A 16,203-nucleotide genomic window follows, 5' to 3' on the forward strand; every position below is an offset into this window, starting at 1 on the left:
AATAACTGATTTTAAGACGTTTAATGTAATTGAAATTTTCAATAAATTTCGTTTCCCATTAACTTGACCAATGCATTCAAGCATTAATTAAAACGAACCAAATGAAGATAATTTCGTCTCTCTGTCTCTTGCCTTATAAATAACATCACAATTCATTTGAGGACAGACAACTCAATTTGGCACCTTAATCAAGTTAGTGTTAATATTGTGGGAATAGCTGAGTGTTATCGTAGAGTGAATAAGCTAAGATGGTGGTGTTGGGTCTTTCTGCTGGTATGGTTACGGCCTTGTTGGGTATAGTTTTGGTAGTAACTTTGATGGTAAAGAATGGGAACTGGTTTCTTTACGAAGCTAAGTTGGGAGGTAAGAAGCGCAGCCTTCTTCCGCCGGGTGACTTGGGTTTACCTTTTGTTGGTAATATGTGGTCTTTCCTCTCTGCTTACAAATCTCCCAATCCTGAAACTTTTATCAACTCATTCTACTCCAGGTATATTTTTTATTATACGTCCATAATTAATTTCTCCAATTATGCATGTAACTCTTTTATCTTAGATTAAATTTCATAGACATGTACTGAATGAATAAAGATGTTATATATTGGTAATGTCAAGTTAATAAAACTAGACATGCATGTTATACTATATGAATATTCGAAAAAAATTTATGCGGATCATTATTTTAGTTGCTTAATTCCTTTTTTTCTTCGGTTTATTAGTATACAGTTTCATTGACTTTTTAGTTATTTTCTTAATATTATATTATATTAAATGCAAAATCTCTTTCTTTTATCAAGGATATATTTTTTTTATGACTTGAAGTTGCACTTCTTATTAGTAATTTCCTATGACATGCAAGCTAATAATTTTTAAAATTGGTATCCAATTTTTTAAAAGTTTTTTGTTGCCACTTTGTTCATAAACCGTTTTTAAAAAATGTGTGTTTATTTGGTGAATCCATATCATAAGAAATTCATAATTTTTTTATTGAATTAAGCTCTTGGTAATAAGCACTTAGAAGATAGAGAATATTAAGATAAAGATAAAATTACTTATATTCATGGTAGTTCATATTATCTTGTTTTACATTTTTCCCTTTACAATGATATCAGTTCGTATTTATAATTTTGCATAAGCTATAAATGAAAAAATATGAAATTTGACCGTTGATCGGGGGGCTATGTTTGTTTTGATTTAGGTATGGAAAAACTGGAATGTACAAGTCTCTAATGTTCGGAAGCCCAGGTATCATTGTTACAACACCCGAATTGAGCAGAAAGATTTTGACGGATGATGAAAACTTCAAGCTTGGGTGGCCTCGTTAAACAGTTGAGCTTGTTGGAGAGAAATCTTTCATTGCAATGGGTGATGAAGATCACAAACGTCTTAGGCGTTTGACTCTGCTTCAATCAACGGCTTGGAACCGCTTTCCATGTACTTGGCTTTCATGGACGAACTCATGAAAAACGAATTGGAAAAATGGTCCAAGATGGGTCAAATTGAGTTGTTGACTGAACTCAGAAGGCTTACCTTCAAGATCATCATCCACATTTTCCTTGGCGCCTCCAGCACTTCTGTTATGGAAGCTTTGGAAAAGGAATACACTAAACTCAACTATGGAATGAGAGCTTTGCGCATTGATCTTCCTGGTTTTGCATTCCACAAAGCCTTCAAGGTGCATTCAGGATGCTTTTCATTTTAAATAGAATCTTTTTATGTTATATCATACATATTTGACTAATTATATAAATAATCTGTGATATTCAGGCTAGAAAGAATCTGGTTAGCATATTTCAAAATGTTGTGAATGAGAGGAGAAAGGAGAAGTTAGAAAATCCAAACAAAACAGCAAAAGATATGTTGGATCAACTGATTGATGCTGAAGACGAGAACGGTAGGAAATTGGGTGATGATGAAGTGATTGACATTATGATAATGTATTTGAATGCTGGACATGAATCTTCTGGACACACTACCATGTGGGCTACTTTGATCCTTCAACAGCACCCTCAGTATTTCCAAAAGGCTAAGCAAGAACAGGAAGAGATCGTAAAGCGTAGGCCACCAAATCAGAAGGGTATGACAATGAAGGAATATAGGCAGATGGATTTCCTCTCTAAGGTGATAAAGATATATTTTTACTACTTTCTTATACATGTTATGTTATCTTGTGTTAAGTAAAATTTCATATTTATAATGCATCTGTATGTATAGGCAATTGATGAAACTATGCGCTATATTACTTTCTCTTTGATGACATTCCGGGAGGCAAAGCGTGATGTCAAACTGAATGGTTAGTCCCAATTGTTTTTGCAAAATTATATTTTTTGGTTCTAATGGATTTTATTATTGCCTAGATACATGTAAGAATGATGGAGAGTGATGAATCTGTTACATTTTGATATATGGTGTAGGTTTTCTTATTCCCAAAGGTTGGAAGGTTTTTGTTTGGTATAGGGCTATTCACCAAGACCCTCAGGTTTATCCTAATCCAAGGATATTTGAACCTTCAAGATTCGATGCAAGTATTATATAATATACTTTATATTATTTTTGTAAATGCTATTCTCAAATGTGAGTTAAATTTTGTTATTTTTCTTTGATATATAGGCCCCCCGCAAGGCTGGTGAATTTCTCCCATTTGGGTTGGGAACTAGATTGTGCCCTGGGAATGAGCTTGCCAAATTGGAAATCACAGTGTTTCTTCATCACTTTCTGCTGAACTACAAGTAATGTTTTATCTCCACTGCTGTTAGTTATCGCTACAAACTTTAATTGATAATGTAACTAATATATACTAATTTTTTTTGTTTGTGGGCACAGGCTTGAGCATACAAATCCAAATGCTCCCATAATGTTCCTTCCCCATACAAGGCCCGTGGACAATTGCTTGGCTAGAGTTGTCAGACTTGCTCCTTGTTCCAATTAGGTGTGAAGGGGAAAATGGATATTATCATTATATATATATGGGATGTTATGTTTTCTTTTCGTTTCGGATTCCTGATAAATAACTTCATTCAGTACATGTGAGAGATATCAGATATAGTAGAAATATTCTGCATACTTATATGAGTAGTGAAATTAAGAGAGTGGAAATGATTGAGTCCACCAGTATTCAATTGAGACAGATATAATAACTTCAACTAAACAAACATCACAAATGTACAAACTAAATGAAATGTAAGGGTTAAAGAACACATAAAAGTTATAAACCTTCAGTCCACAATATCATTACGATAAATTACAGATGACAGAAATATAGATGACGGTTTATTCTGTATCTCTGAACAAAGAAACAGAGAGACTCACTCATAGTGAATGGATGAATACATCATATACTTTATAAATGGTAACTAAATTCTTATTATGTTATCTCATCCAATGAAATATTGCAAGAATAGCTATCTAGTACCAAGGCATATATGATAAATGGCAATAAAAAATGATTGATGGATAATTATGTAGACTTGTAAATCTATAATTCTACAGAACCTTCCCTAATTCAAATTAATTGCATCAAATGTTCTGCTGGAGGCACTGTAAATGCTCTGATTCCAGAGTAACAAATATTAATAAAACAAAAAAGAATATGTGTAGTTGGCCAACAAAACATGTACTTATCTATCATGGGCACAAGGAGGGAGTATGGGGGGAGCAATCATTAAATACCTTAAGGTGAAGTACACATACCTGAAGAGGAACACAATAAAAATTAACTGCTTTGTGAGTATCTGAATTCATATGATTTTCGGGGCCCAAAGTTTGACGTGCAGCCTCTAAGAAGTGTGATACTGGCTCAAGAAGATCAACCTGAATCTTTTTAACAAGAGAAAATTTAGGGGGGAAATTGTTCAATTACTTTAAATATATCAAAGAGTTCCAAAATGAACTTCTAAAAAATCTATATTTTATCAGAAAAAGTTATAGACACATGACATCTGTAAGCGAGGCGCAGTCAAGCAGATATGCTAGGCATATAGATTAAAACAAAATAAGTAAAACCTAAAATTTGAGCCAAAAGCAAAAAATTAAATTCTGAATTGGAATATCACCAGAAAACTCATTGATGCTTAAATCAAGAGCATGGATTTGAGTGCAATGAAGAACATCAATAGGAAAATTCCCCTTCAAAGAGTTGTTTGACACATCAATGGAAACAACGGTTAGGGGGCAATACCTCCAGAAGAATTCAAATGACAAGTAAAGAGGTGCAATGTTTGAACGGTTTCTAAGATCAACTTTGGGGAAGGATTCTATGCAATTGGGGTTCTTTGATTCATTGCAGAGATGGCTAGCAACAATGGTGTATTTGAATATTTCATCAAAGTTCATGGGAGTGGAACTGCAGTACCTAAGCGAAGGGTTATTGAGACAGTTTGTCATGATTGTGGAGTTAAAATCTGGAGGTGGATGCAAGTTTTTTAGGTCTTCTAACACTGTTCCACATAGTGTCATGGTGCATAACCATAACCATGATAGAATATAGAGGTAGCAAGTTGCAGAAATGGTAGCCATGAATGAGTTGAGTCTTTTTGGTTTTCTTTTCAGTTTAACAATTAACGTCCTAATAACGGTTGGCAAAGAAAACTGAACTGCAAACAGGGGAATTTCATGGAACCAAAAGAAGAAGCATTTATTAGTAATTAGTAGGACAATAAAAAGAAGAATAAATGATCATTTGTACCAATGAGAGATGAAAACGCTGACATTTGTACCCATGAAAGCTCAAAACTAATTTTGTACCCATGATAGATGTTGTCCGTGTGACAAAAATGCCCTGGCTTAGATCTGAGCTTGGTTCGTGGATTTCCGAACCTACGTGGCACTCCCATCCCCCCAAAGCAATATTTGAGCCAACCATTCACCATCATCCCCATCCATCACTGTCTCTTCTCAGCCACCATAACCTCCATCACCATCACCTCAGCACCGCCACAGCTACCTCCCTTCACCACAACCTCCGGCGATAACCCATATCGCCGCACCTCTTTCTCTTCTTTTTCCTCTCTTCTCACCTCCGCTGAGCCCAGAAACCACAGCACCAACTTCTCCTCTCCACCAAACAGCCGCGACACCCAACCTTCTCCGCAGCGTCCTTACGACGTTCCAACCCGTCACCACTCCCCTGTCCGAATCCTACCTCCCCCAAAGCTCCCAGCAGCATCAGACAAGCCAAAATTTTCAAACAGCAGCATGAATCAAAATAGCAAAATTTTTAAACACCAACATGAATCAAAACAAACCTAAATCCACAAACGTGCATTTCTAACTAACCAAATTAAGCAAAATGAACTAAAAGCAATACAATGAAAGAAATAGAACTCAACAAATGAAAATGGGAACCTGGGAAGCAGAGAATGAACAGGTAAAGGGAAGATGATGGCTGAATTGGCCAAGGCAGAAGTGGCGGCCTGGTAGTGGCACTGCTTCAATTGCAGCAGTGGAGAGTGAACGCAGCCATGAAACAGGAAAAACAGAGGGGATGGAAGACACAGGGGCTGCACCCTGTTCTGGTCATTCCATGGGAGAACGGAAAACGGGGCTAGAATCGCGACGGTGCTAGGCTGGTTTGCGATGGTGAGACGGGATGACAGAGAAGGAAGAAGAAAGGGGGAAAGGGACTCATCGTCGGTGTGGCTGTGGCTCGTCGACGCCGTGGCGGTTCGGCCAGTGAGAGAGAGGGAGGAGAAGGTGGCCAGTTCATTGGTGTGACTGAGGAAGACAAAGAACATGTAAAGGAGAAAAAAGGAAAGAGGGTTGCGGTGGCTCGTAGAGGCCGACGGTGATGGTTGGCGGAGCTAGGGTTCGAACAGGGGATTGGTGACGGGTTGGAACGCCGTAAGGACGCTGCGGGGAAGGTTGGGTGTCGCGGCTGTTTGTTGGCAGACGAGAGGAGACCCAAGAATGGAGAAGGTGGCCGCTGCCGCTCTGGACTTTGGTGGAGAGGAGGAGCTGGCACTGTGGTTTCTGTGCTCAGCGGAGGTGAGAAGAGGGGAAGAAAAAGAGAAAGGGACGCGGCGGTGTGGGTTGTCGCCGGAGGTTGTGGTGAAGGGGGCTGTGGCAGTGTTGAAGTGATGGTGATGGAGGTTATGGAGGTTATGGTGATGGTGATGGTGAAAAAGATGAAGATGATGATGGTGAATATATTTAATTAAGTCCACTCAAATTGTTGTACACCTTATTTAAAATCAAAATGCATCGAAATTATTTAATGATGCAGAAACAAATCCAAAGAGACAAATATAGTTTTATTTAAAATTATTATATATTATATAATTTTATTTTTTGTCTTAAAATTAGAGTAAATAATTGTCTTATATAAATAATTAAATCATTAAACTCAAAATTAAGTAACAATCAGAAAAATATTATTACCAGTTTTCTTTTTTTAATAAATTTTCAAATCCTCAAACCTTTAAACTATTTTTTCTCTTTTTTAAATATTTTTCTCTTAGTTTTCATATTTATTATCAAATAAAACATATTTTAATANATTTATTTTTCTATAATATTAAAATTATAATATTTTAAATAAATTTATTAAAATAATTATATTTTATATATTTTATTCGTAAATATATTTTAAATGCATATAATAAAGTTATTAGAATAACTTATTTATAGCATTTATTTAAGGTAAATAACATAAATAAACTAAATTACCTCTAATGTTACGTAAATGTTCTAAAATAAAATAGTCTATATGCATGTCCTTAATGATTCTATATAAATTGAAGGATTTACATTTTTTAGTAGTGAATTGAATTAATTGGATCCAATTTAGTACTGATTCTATATTAACTTTAAAACATAAATATCAATTAAAAAAATATTCTCCATTTAGATTTAAATAAAATATCTAAAAATCAAAACGAATAAGAATAAAAATTTAATTTTCGTATTTTAGTTCAAATTTCAGAAAAATCTATATTTTTATAAACTTGTGAATTTAAAACAGAACAATAAATGGTTTCTAAAAATTTATTAAAAATTATTTTTTGATTCATTATTAGCATTTAAAAAATTATTACCAGAGCTTTTGATATTAAAAAATTAATATAAAGTATAGCCTTCTTTGACTATTATTGAAGGATTCGAGACTTTGAGGTAAACGAAGCTCTAAAGCAGATGAAAAATGACAGGACAGTAGGACATGATAATATCCTAATTGAGGTTTGGAAGGGCCTTGGAGAAAAAGGCATCAACTGGTTAACCAAACTTTTTAATGAGATTTTAAGGTCAAAGAAGATGACTGGTGAGTAGAGAAATAGCACATTAGTACCTATCTACAAGAATAAAGGGGATATACAAAGTTACGAAAATTATAGAGGGATCAAACTCATGAGCCATACCATGAAGATATGGAAAAAGGTGATAGAACAGAGGCTGAAAAAAAGAGATATAAGTAACAGAGAACCAATTTGGATTTATGCCAGACAGATTCACCACCGAAACGATATACCTGTTAAGAAAGATGATGGAGATGTATCGTTGTAATAAAAAGGATCTATATATGGTGTTTATTGATTGGAAAAAGCGTACGATAGGGTGCCAAGGGAGGTCTTATGGAAGGTTTTAGAAAATAGGAGAGTAAGGATCACATATATTAGTACAATTAAAGACATATATGATGGGGCCACAACTAGTGTAAAGACTCAAGATGGTGTGATAGAGAAATTTTTTATTGGTATAGGATTACACTAGGGATCTTCTTTAAGTCCATACTTTTTCATATTAGTCTTGGAAGTACTCACATAGCACATCCAAGAGCCTGTGCTATGGTGCATGCTTTTTGCCGATGATATCGTCCTTATGGGAGAGTCAAGGGAAGACCTAAATAAGAAGTTGAACTTATGAAGAGAAGCTCTAGAATCGTATGGTCTGCGCATAAGCCGTAGTAAGACGGAATATATGGAATGTAAGTTCGGCTTGAGAAGGAAAAACCATAATATAGAAGTGAAGATTAGCGAAAACATCCTACGAAAAGTTAAAAATTTTAAGTATCTTGGGTACATCATATAGGATAATGGAGAGACTGAACATGATGTAAATCATAGGATCCAAGCAGATTGGTCAAAATGGCGGAGTGCATCTGGTTTTATATGCGACAAAAGAGTGCCTTTAAAACTTAAAGGTAAATTCTATCGCACTGCTATAACATCGGCTATGCTTTATAGTACAGAGTGTTGGGTGGCCAAAGGGGAACACGAACCTAAGCTGAGTGTGGTAGAGATGAAGATGTTGAAATGAATGAGTGGTCATACGCGATTGGATAAAATAAGGAATGAATATATAATGGAGAGAGTTGGAATAGCATCCATTGTGAAAAAGATGGTAGAATTGCGTTTCAGGTGGTTTGGACATATGAGAAAAAGACCGATAGAACACCCAGTCAGGAGGGTGGATGAGATGGAAGATGGATAAGGGGTGAAAGGCAAAGGAAGACCTAAGAAGACCATCCATGAGGTAGTCAAATGAGATTTACATGTAAACGGTCTCTCTTTAAACATGATACATTACAGATATCAATGGCATCATTTGATTCATATAGTCGACCCCACCTAATAGGACAAGACTTTGTTGTTGTTGTTGTTGTTGTTGTTGTATAACTTTCTAAGATAGCATTGGAGTTAAAACTTGAATAATGGTTAGTTATACAATATAAAATAACCAATTATATTTATACGATATGTAATTTAATTTGAGAAATATTAAAATATTATATAAATTAAATTATCATTTAATTTACGAAATTAAGTATAAAACTTTTTGCTTTGACAACGTTACTTTTAAATCAAATTTGAATTTTTCAGAGCATAATGTTATCAAAGTATAAATTTTTTATTTAATTTTATAAATTAAATAATAATTTAATTGATATAGTATTTTAAATTTGAATTCGATCACTAATGGTACAATATATACATGCTAAATCGAATTTAATTGATTCAATTTACTACTAAAAAATATAAATTTAATCAAATTATATAGAATCATTCAAAACATGTATATAAGCTATTTTGTTTTAGGATATTGGTATAATATTAGAGGCCGTTTAATTTATTTATGTTACTTATCCATTTTTTTATGATATAAAGTATACAAATATAACTTACTGTCATAAAAATATAACTAATTAAATATATTTTATCGAATCTAAAATTGAAACAAAATTATAAGAGTTATATATTGTAGTATATGGAATACAATTTATTTGTCCTCACTTAATAAATAAATTTGACCCCACTTTAATATTTTAAAATCTATCTCTTTCCATAATATACAGAGAAAAGATCTCACTATTTTATAATAATATCATATTAATTACAAAAATAATTAAATAATAATAATAATAAATTATTAAAAATTAAGTTAGTAATTTAAATTTAAATACCAAAAGCATAACTTTTGTATGCTCTTTAAAATTTTAATTCTCTTCTTTTGCTGTTCGTTCTTAATTTTCTGTCTTTTAGTAAGACTCATTAATTTCATTCTTTAATTTTTTTTTATTCAATTAAAGATTTTTTTATTTTTTTTATTTTTTAATTCATTCAATTATTTTGAATTTTATTTTGTAGTTATATTATTATATTTTTTAATTACATGCTTAAATATTATTGAATAATAAAATTCATTAATCATTAGTAATTTAAATTTTAAAATACAATAATATTAACTAATAACAAAGAGCAGTTAAAATGAAAAATAAGATCCAAATATACGAATATCTATTACTGTTTCTTCTTTTGAAGTTAGCTCTAGTTTTGTTAGTAATAACGACATCAATTAAAAAAAATTAATTAAGAACAAAATTCTAAGTTATGTTATTATTTAAATTATTATATAAGTGTTTTAATTTATTAGTTAAATAGCTAGAAGATTAATTATATTTTATTATAAAAAAGTATAATATAAAATTATTATTATGCTATATATATTTTGTCCCCACTAATAAAATTTTTTGAATCCATTGCTGTTATAAAGATGAGCAGAAAAAGAAAAAAGTGCAGCAACAATAACAGCAATAAAAGAACCACTATGAGAAGAAAATTCGCGAAGAAGGAGGAGGAGAAAAAAGGCCAGGATACGAAGTTTACGTTAGTGGGATAGTTAGAACGTATATTCACGCTCTCCTTAATTAAGCTGATTTTTATTGGGTTTAGACTAACTTAACTGGATTTAGGTGTTAAAAAATTTATATGTATAACAAAACTGAATTATAAATATTAAGTTAAATAAAATAACCAATTTGAGTTGATCTAATGGTCAACTCACTCGTATTGGTCAGCTACATACTCTTAAATAGAGTTTGGATTCACGACGAATTAGATGTTATGGTCTCGGTAACATTATTCTTCTAGTGTTATTTAATTATTTCGCTTACTTATATTATTCTTTTAGAAAAGTTTAGGAGCCAGCAGTTTTATTGAATTTTGGCCAGCATGTAATCAGTAGAGAAAGGTGAGTCATTGGATGAAATTTCACACCAATCTCACACCATCAAATCATCATTGATGGCTAATTGATGGCTAACAATCACAAAAATTGCTGGTCCTAGCATTGCTCTTATTCTTTTTGTATATCCTCTTTACAAGTTATATTTTTTATATAAAAATAAATAAAAATATAAATATGTACTATTACCATAAAATATATATAATATAGTTTAATTTGAATGTATTGTATAAATATTTTATATAGTCATTCACTTGTATTCATTTTTTTAAAAGATAATTTATATAATTAATATAAAAATAGTTATTTTTATTGATTTAGTATTATATAATGAGTACACTTGTATTCATTTTTTTAAAAGATAATTTATATAATTAATATAAAAAATAGTTATTTTTGCTGATTTAGTATTATGTAATTAGTACATATGTAAAACTGTTTGTATTGACTATACATAAAAAATTATATATATTTAAGTATATCAAAATATGATGTAAATATTATTTTTCATTAAAAAAAGATAAATAAAAAATTATACCATTCTACATTTAAAATATATTATGTATTTATTCATATTTAGTAAAAACATTTATGTATTATTGTATTAATAATAATTTGATCTAAATATTTTTTAAAATGCCTCTAAATGTTAACATATTTTGCAACAGAAATATATGTATATCTACTTAATACTTTGTATTTTTTGTTCTAGGCCTTTGTCTCTCTCCCATATAAAAAAATAAGAATATATATATTTTTTAATATTATTGTGTATATTAGAAATCGAGTATATATATCTCTACAAATTTTGATATGATCTTTATTAAAATAAATTGGATTCAATTTGATCTGATAATTTTTAGATTGAATTAGAAGCATTTTAAACTTTTAAAAACCTTTTATTTTAACTATTTTTATGAGTATTTTCTATACATTATTCATATGTTATTATTTTAAATAATATAAATAAAATATTTAATATAAAAAACAATTTAATAAATAATATATTTTTAAAATTTTTTGCTTTAATTTGTGAATTTTATCACTATTCAAAACAGATCAGATAAGAGAATATATAATAACTTAACAAATTAAATAAAATAGGTAAAATTCAATCTAATAAAATACTAACTTCTACTATGGATGTAGAGATAACAAAAAATATGTAAAAGAAAAACGATGTAACGGAGATAAGGATGAAATTTTTTAATGTAACGGAGATAAGAATGAAATTTTGTGACAGACAATAAACAGTATGTCTGTGCGTGCCAAAAGTGACTGAGAGTCAAGGCATGTCTTTTAATGTTGTTGGCTGAGATAGACGGTGTGATATCTACGAGGAAGACTGATCTAATGCAAGATTCACGAGATCAATTCACACTTTCTTGGATATTTTGTATCTTCTTACACTGTATATACACGATATTCTATAATAATTTTTTGCTCGTCTTCTTTTATTCTTCCAAACATTTAAATTCTCATTCTTATAAACAGATTTTTGTTAACATAAATTTTAAATACACATTTAAAGAGTACTTACAAAAATATTGTACTATTTTTTTAAGATATAATTTTTTATATTTTTAATACATAAAATTTTTTCAAATTTTCTATTGTTATAATTAAAATGTACTCTTAGAGAGTATAAAACTTTTAATTAGGGACCATTATAATATTGAGACTTTGACAATTTTTTTTAACCTTAACTAATATAAATATATTAAATATTAAATAAGTATATATCATAAATTAAATTTTTATACATGAATATATTTTTTTTAGGACGACACCAACCATCAGATAATTTTTTTAATTTTTATATTAAAAAAATTAAAAGATAACATAAGGTCAAATGATGAAAACAATAGTTCATCTCATAAATTATCTATCAATCCCCTAGAAATAACTGATTTTAAGACGTTTAATGTTAATTGAAATTTTCAATAAATTTCATTTCCCATTAACTTGACCAATGCATTCAAGCATTAATTAAAACGAACCAAATGAAGATAATTTCTCTACGTCTCTCTGTCTCTTGCCTTATAAATAACATCATAATTCATTTGAGGACAGACAACTCAATTTGGCACCTTAATCAAGTTAGTGTTAATATTGTCGGAATAGCTGAGTGTTATCGTAGAGTGAATAAGCTAAGATGGTGGTGTTAGGTCTTTCTGCTGGTGTGGTTACGGCCATGTTGGGTATAGTTTTGGTGGTAACTTTGATTGTAAAGAATGTGAACTGGTTTCTTTATGAAGCTAAGTTGGGAGCTAAGAAGCGCAGTCTTCTTCCGCCGGGTGACTTGGGTTTACCTTTTGTTGGTAATATGTGGTCTTTCCTCTCTGCTTACAAATCTCCCAATCCTGAAACTTTTATCAACTCATTCTACTCCAGGTATATTTTTTATTATATATCCATAATTAATTTCTCCAATTAGTCCTTCTAAATAATAATAATAATCAGTTGCATGTAACTCTTCTATCTTAGATTAAATTTCATATTCATATACTGAATGAATGAAGGTGTTATATATTGGTAATGGCAAATCAATAAAACTAGACATGCATGTTATGCTATATGAATATTCGAAAAAAAATTTATGCGGATCATTACTTTATTTCAATAATTATCGTTGTAACTACCAATATTGGAAGAGTACATACATTAACATTATTATATTTAGTTGCTTAATTCATTTCTTTCTTCGGTTTTTTAGTTTAGTTCCATTGACTTTTAAGTTATTTTCTTTAATATTATATTATTTTAAATGAAAAATCTCTTTCTTTCATCAAGGATATATATATTTTTTATGACTTGAAGTTGCACTCCTTATTAGTAATTTTCTATGACATGCAAGTTAATAATTTTTAAAATAGGTATCCAATTTTTTAAAAGTTTTTTGTTGCCACTTTGTTCATAAACCGTTTTAAAAAAATGTGTGTTTGTTTGTTGAATCTATTTCGTAAGAAATTCATATTTTCTTATTAAATTAAGCTCTTGGAAATAATCACTTAGAAGATAGAGAATGTTAAGATAAAGATAAGATTACTTATTCTCATGGTAGTTCATATTATCTTGTTTTACATTTTTCCCTTTATAACGATATCATTTCGTATTTATAATTCTGGCATAAGCTATAAATGAAAAAATATGAAATTTGACCGGTGTTTGGGGATATGTTTGTTTTGACTTAGGTATGGTAAAACTGGTATGTACAAGTCCCTAATGTTCGGAAGCCCAGGCATCATTGTTACAACACCCGAATTGAGCAGAAAGATTCTGACAGATGATGAAAACTTCAAGCTTGGGTGGCCTCGTTCAACAATTGAGCTTGTTGGAGAGAAATCTTTCATTGCAATGGGCGATGAAGATCACAAGCGTCTTAGGCGTTTGACTTCTGCTTCAATCAACGGCTTGGAGCCACTTTCCATGTACTTGGCTTTCATGGACGAACTCATGAAAAATGAATTGGAAAAATGGTCCAAGATGGGTCAAATTGAGTTGTTGACTGAACTCAGAAGGCTTACCTTCAAGATCATCATCCACATTTTCCTTGGCGCCTCCAGCACTTCTGTTATGGAAGCTTTGGAAAAGGAATACACTAAGCTCAATTATGGCATGAGAGCTTTGCGCATTGATCTTCCTGGTTTTGCATTCCACAAAGCCTTCAAGGTGCATGCAGGATGCTTTTCATTTTAAATAGAATCTTTATATGTTATCTTATACGTATTTGACTAATTAAGTAATAATCTCTGATATTCAGGCTAGAAAGAATCTGGTTAGCATATTTCAAAATGTTGTGAATGAGAGGAGAAAGGAGAAGTTAGAAAATCCGAACAAAACAGCAAAAGATATGTTAGATCAACTGATTGATGCTGAAGATGAGAATGGTAGGAAGTTGGCTGATGATGAAGTGATTGACATTATGATAATGTATTTGAATGCTGGACATGAATCTTCTGGACACACTACCATGTGGGCTACTTTGATCCTTCAACAGCACCCTCAGTATTTCCAAAAGGCTAAGCAGGAACAGGAAGAGATAGTGAAGCGGAGGCCACCAAATCAAAAGGGTATGACAATGAAGGAATATAGGCAGATGGATTTCCTCTCTAAGGTGATAAGATATATTTTTACTACTTTTTTGTACAAGCTATGTTATTTTGTGTTAAGTAAAATTTCATATTCATAATGCATCTGTATGTATAGGCAATTGATGAAACTATGCGCTATATTACCTTCTCTTTGATGACATTCCGGGAGGCAAAGCGTGATGTCAAACTGAATGGTTAGTCCCAATTGTTTTTGCAAAATTATATTTTTTGGTTCTAATGGTTTTTATTATTGCCTAGATACATGTAAGAATGATGGAGAGTGATGAATCTGTTACATTTTGATATATGGTGTAGGTTTTCTTATTCCCAAAGGTTGGAAGGTTTTTGTTTGGTATAGGGCTATTCACCAAGACCCTCAGGTTTATCCTAATCCAAGGATATTTGATCCTTCAAGATTCGATGTAAGTTGTATATAATATACTTTATAATATTTTTGTACATAGTATGATCAATTATGATTTAAATTTGTTATTTTTGTTTGATATATAGTCCCCCCGTAAGGCTGGTGAATTTCTGCCATTTGGGTTGGGAACCAGATTGTGCCCTGGGAATGAGCTTGCCAAATTGGAAATCACAGTGTTTCTTCATCACTTTCTGCTGAACTACAAGTAATGTTATATCTTCACTACTGTTATTGTTATCGCTACATACTTTAATTGATAATGTAACTAATACTAATCTTTTTTGTTTGTGAGCACAGGCTTGAGCATACAAATCCAAATGCTCCAATAATGTTCCTTCCCCATACAAGGCCCGTGGACAATTGCTTGGCTAGAGTTGTCAGACTTACTCCTTATTCCAATTAGCTATGAAGGGGAAAATGGATGTTATCATTATATATATATATATATATATATATGAGATGTTATGTTTTCTTTTCGTTTCGTTTCGGACTCCTGATAAATAAGTCAATGGTGTAGAAGTTGTAATGTGTGCTCTTATTAGTCTTAAAGACTTGTGTGTTAGTTTGTGGCCTTATTATGCCGGGTGATGCATAATTAATAATTATAACATATATTTTATATTTGGTGTCTATTTTTTTGTGATATTATGTGCCCCTTCTCCCAATTTATTTTTATGAACTGTTATAAAGTTTTAGTTCAGATATAAAAATATATATTTTTGTAAAATAAACCCGACTTTGTTAATAAGATAAACAAACAAATAAAAACTAAGAATCCCGGATGTTCAGATGATCTTTTTCTTCAATTCCCATTAAAAGGAATTTAACTAGTTATAATGAGAAATATTACAAGAAGAATGCGTTCTAGTAACTTGGAAATTAAATTTGATGGTTTTGGTGATAATTTATCGTCTATATTTAATCATCTTACTATATTTCTTTATAAAAAGTGATTTCCCGAAATTATTTTCTTACCACTCAAATATTTGTTCCAAATTAAGTTTTTAATCAAATTTATTTTTCAAAAATTTTAAATTAGTCAGATTAATTAAAAACTTAATTTTCCAAATTGGAAATCGCAGTTTTTCTTCATCACTTTCTAAAAATTTAAAACGAATCTAATTAACCTAACCTTTTTAATTGAAAAAATTAACTTTGTAATATTAATGAACCATCGAAATGGAAATGAAAAAAATTGTCGTGAATTGGCTTGCATTGGGTTTTCGTGTTAAAA

General features: G+C 31.0%; 2 protein-coding genes and 1 pseudogene across 2 annotated transcripts; 2 read left to right on the forward strand and 1 right to left on the reverse strand.

Annotated features, from left to right (window-relative positions):
- The first annotated feature begins 134 nt into the window (after positions 1 to 134).
- LOC107481709 (ent-kaurenoic acid oxidase 2) lies at positions 135 to 15,585 on the forward strand. The gene is made up of 8 exons (XM_016102007.3): positions 135 to 261; positions 12,620 to 12,845; positions 13,646 to 14,123; positions 14,215 to 14,568; positions 14,661 to 14,739; positions 14,861 to 14,967; positions 15,056 to 15,174; positions 15,267 to 15,585. Exons 1-8 carry the CDS (start codon positions 249 to 251, stop codon positions 15,370 to 15,372), a joined length of 1,482 nt encoding a protein of 493 aa, XP_015957493.1. The 5' UTR covers positions 135 to 248; the 3' UTR covers positions 15,373 to 15,585.
- Positions 268 to 2,984, forward strand: LOC107481710 (ent-kaurenoic acid oxidase 2-like; annotated as a pseudogene).
- On the reverse strand, positions 2,861 to 4,998 carry LOC127745707 (uncharacterized). Its single transcript, XM_052259143.1, has 3 exons — positions 4,681 to 4,998; positions 3,687 to 3,812; positions 2,861 to 2,996 (listed from the first exon to the last, which is right to left on the reverse strand). The coding sequence occupies exons 1-3, from the start codon at positions 4,855 to 4,857 to the stop codon at positions 2,922 to 2,924; spliced, it is 378 nt and encodes a 125-aa protein (XP_052115103.1). The 5' UTR covers positions 4,858 to 4,998; the 3' UTR covers positions 2,861 to 2,921.
- Positions 15,586 to 16,203: the final 618 nt, after the last annotated feature.

This window comes from Arachis duranensis, chromosome 3, assembly GCF_000817695.3.
Source record: "Arachis duranensis cultivar V14167 chromosome 3, aradu.V14167.gnm2.J7QH, whole genome shotgun sequence".
NCBI classification, from domain to species: Eukaryota; Viridiplantae; Streptophyta; class Magnoliopsida; order Fabales; family Fabaceae; genus Arachis; species Arachis duranensis.

Bases quoted from the DNA above. Each gene is read 5' to 3' on its own strand.
- LOC127745707 (XM_052259143.1), bottom strand. From the start codon at position 4,857: ATGGTTGGCTCAAATATTGCTTTGGGGGGATGGGAGTGCCACGTAGGT. The intron at 3,813-4,680 runs GTACAAATGATC...CTTGTTAAAAAG, and splicing joins AGCGTTTTCATCTCTCATTG to ATTCAGGTTGATCTTCTTGA. The intron at 2,997-3,686 runs GTATGTGTACTT...GTTATTTATCAG, and splicing joins TTTATTGTGTTCCTCTTCAG to GAATCCGAAACGAAAAGAAA.
- LOC107481709 (XM_016102007.3), top strand. The intron at 14,740-14,860 runs GTTAGTCCCAAT...TATATGGTGTAG, and splicing joins GCGTGATGTCAAACTGAATG to GTTTTCTTATTCCCAAAGGT. The intron at 14,968-15,055 runs GTAAGTTGTATA...TTTGATATATAG, and splicing joins TTGATCCTTCAAGATTCGAT to TCCCCCCGTAAGGCTGGTGA.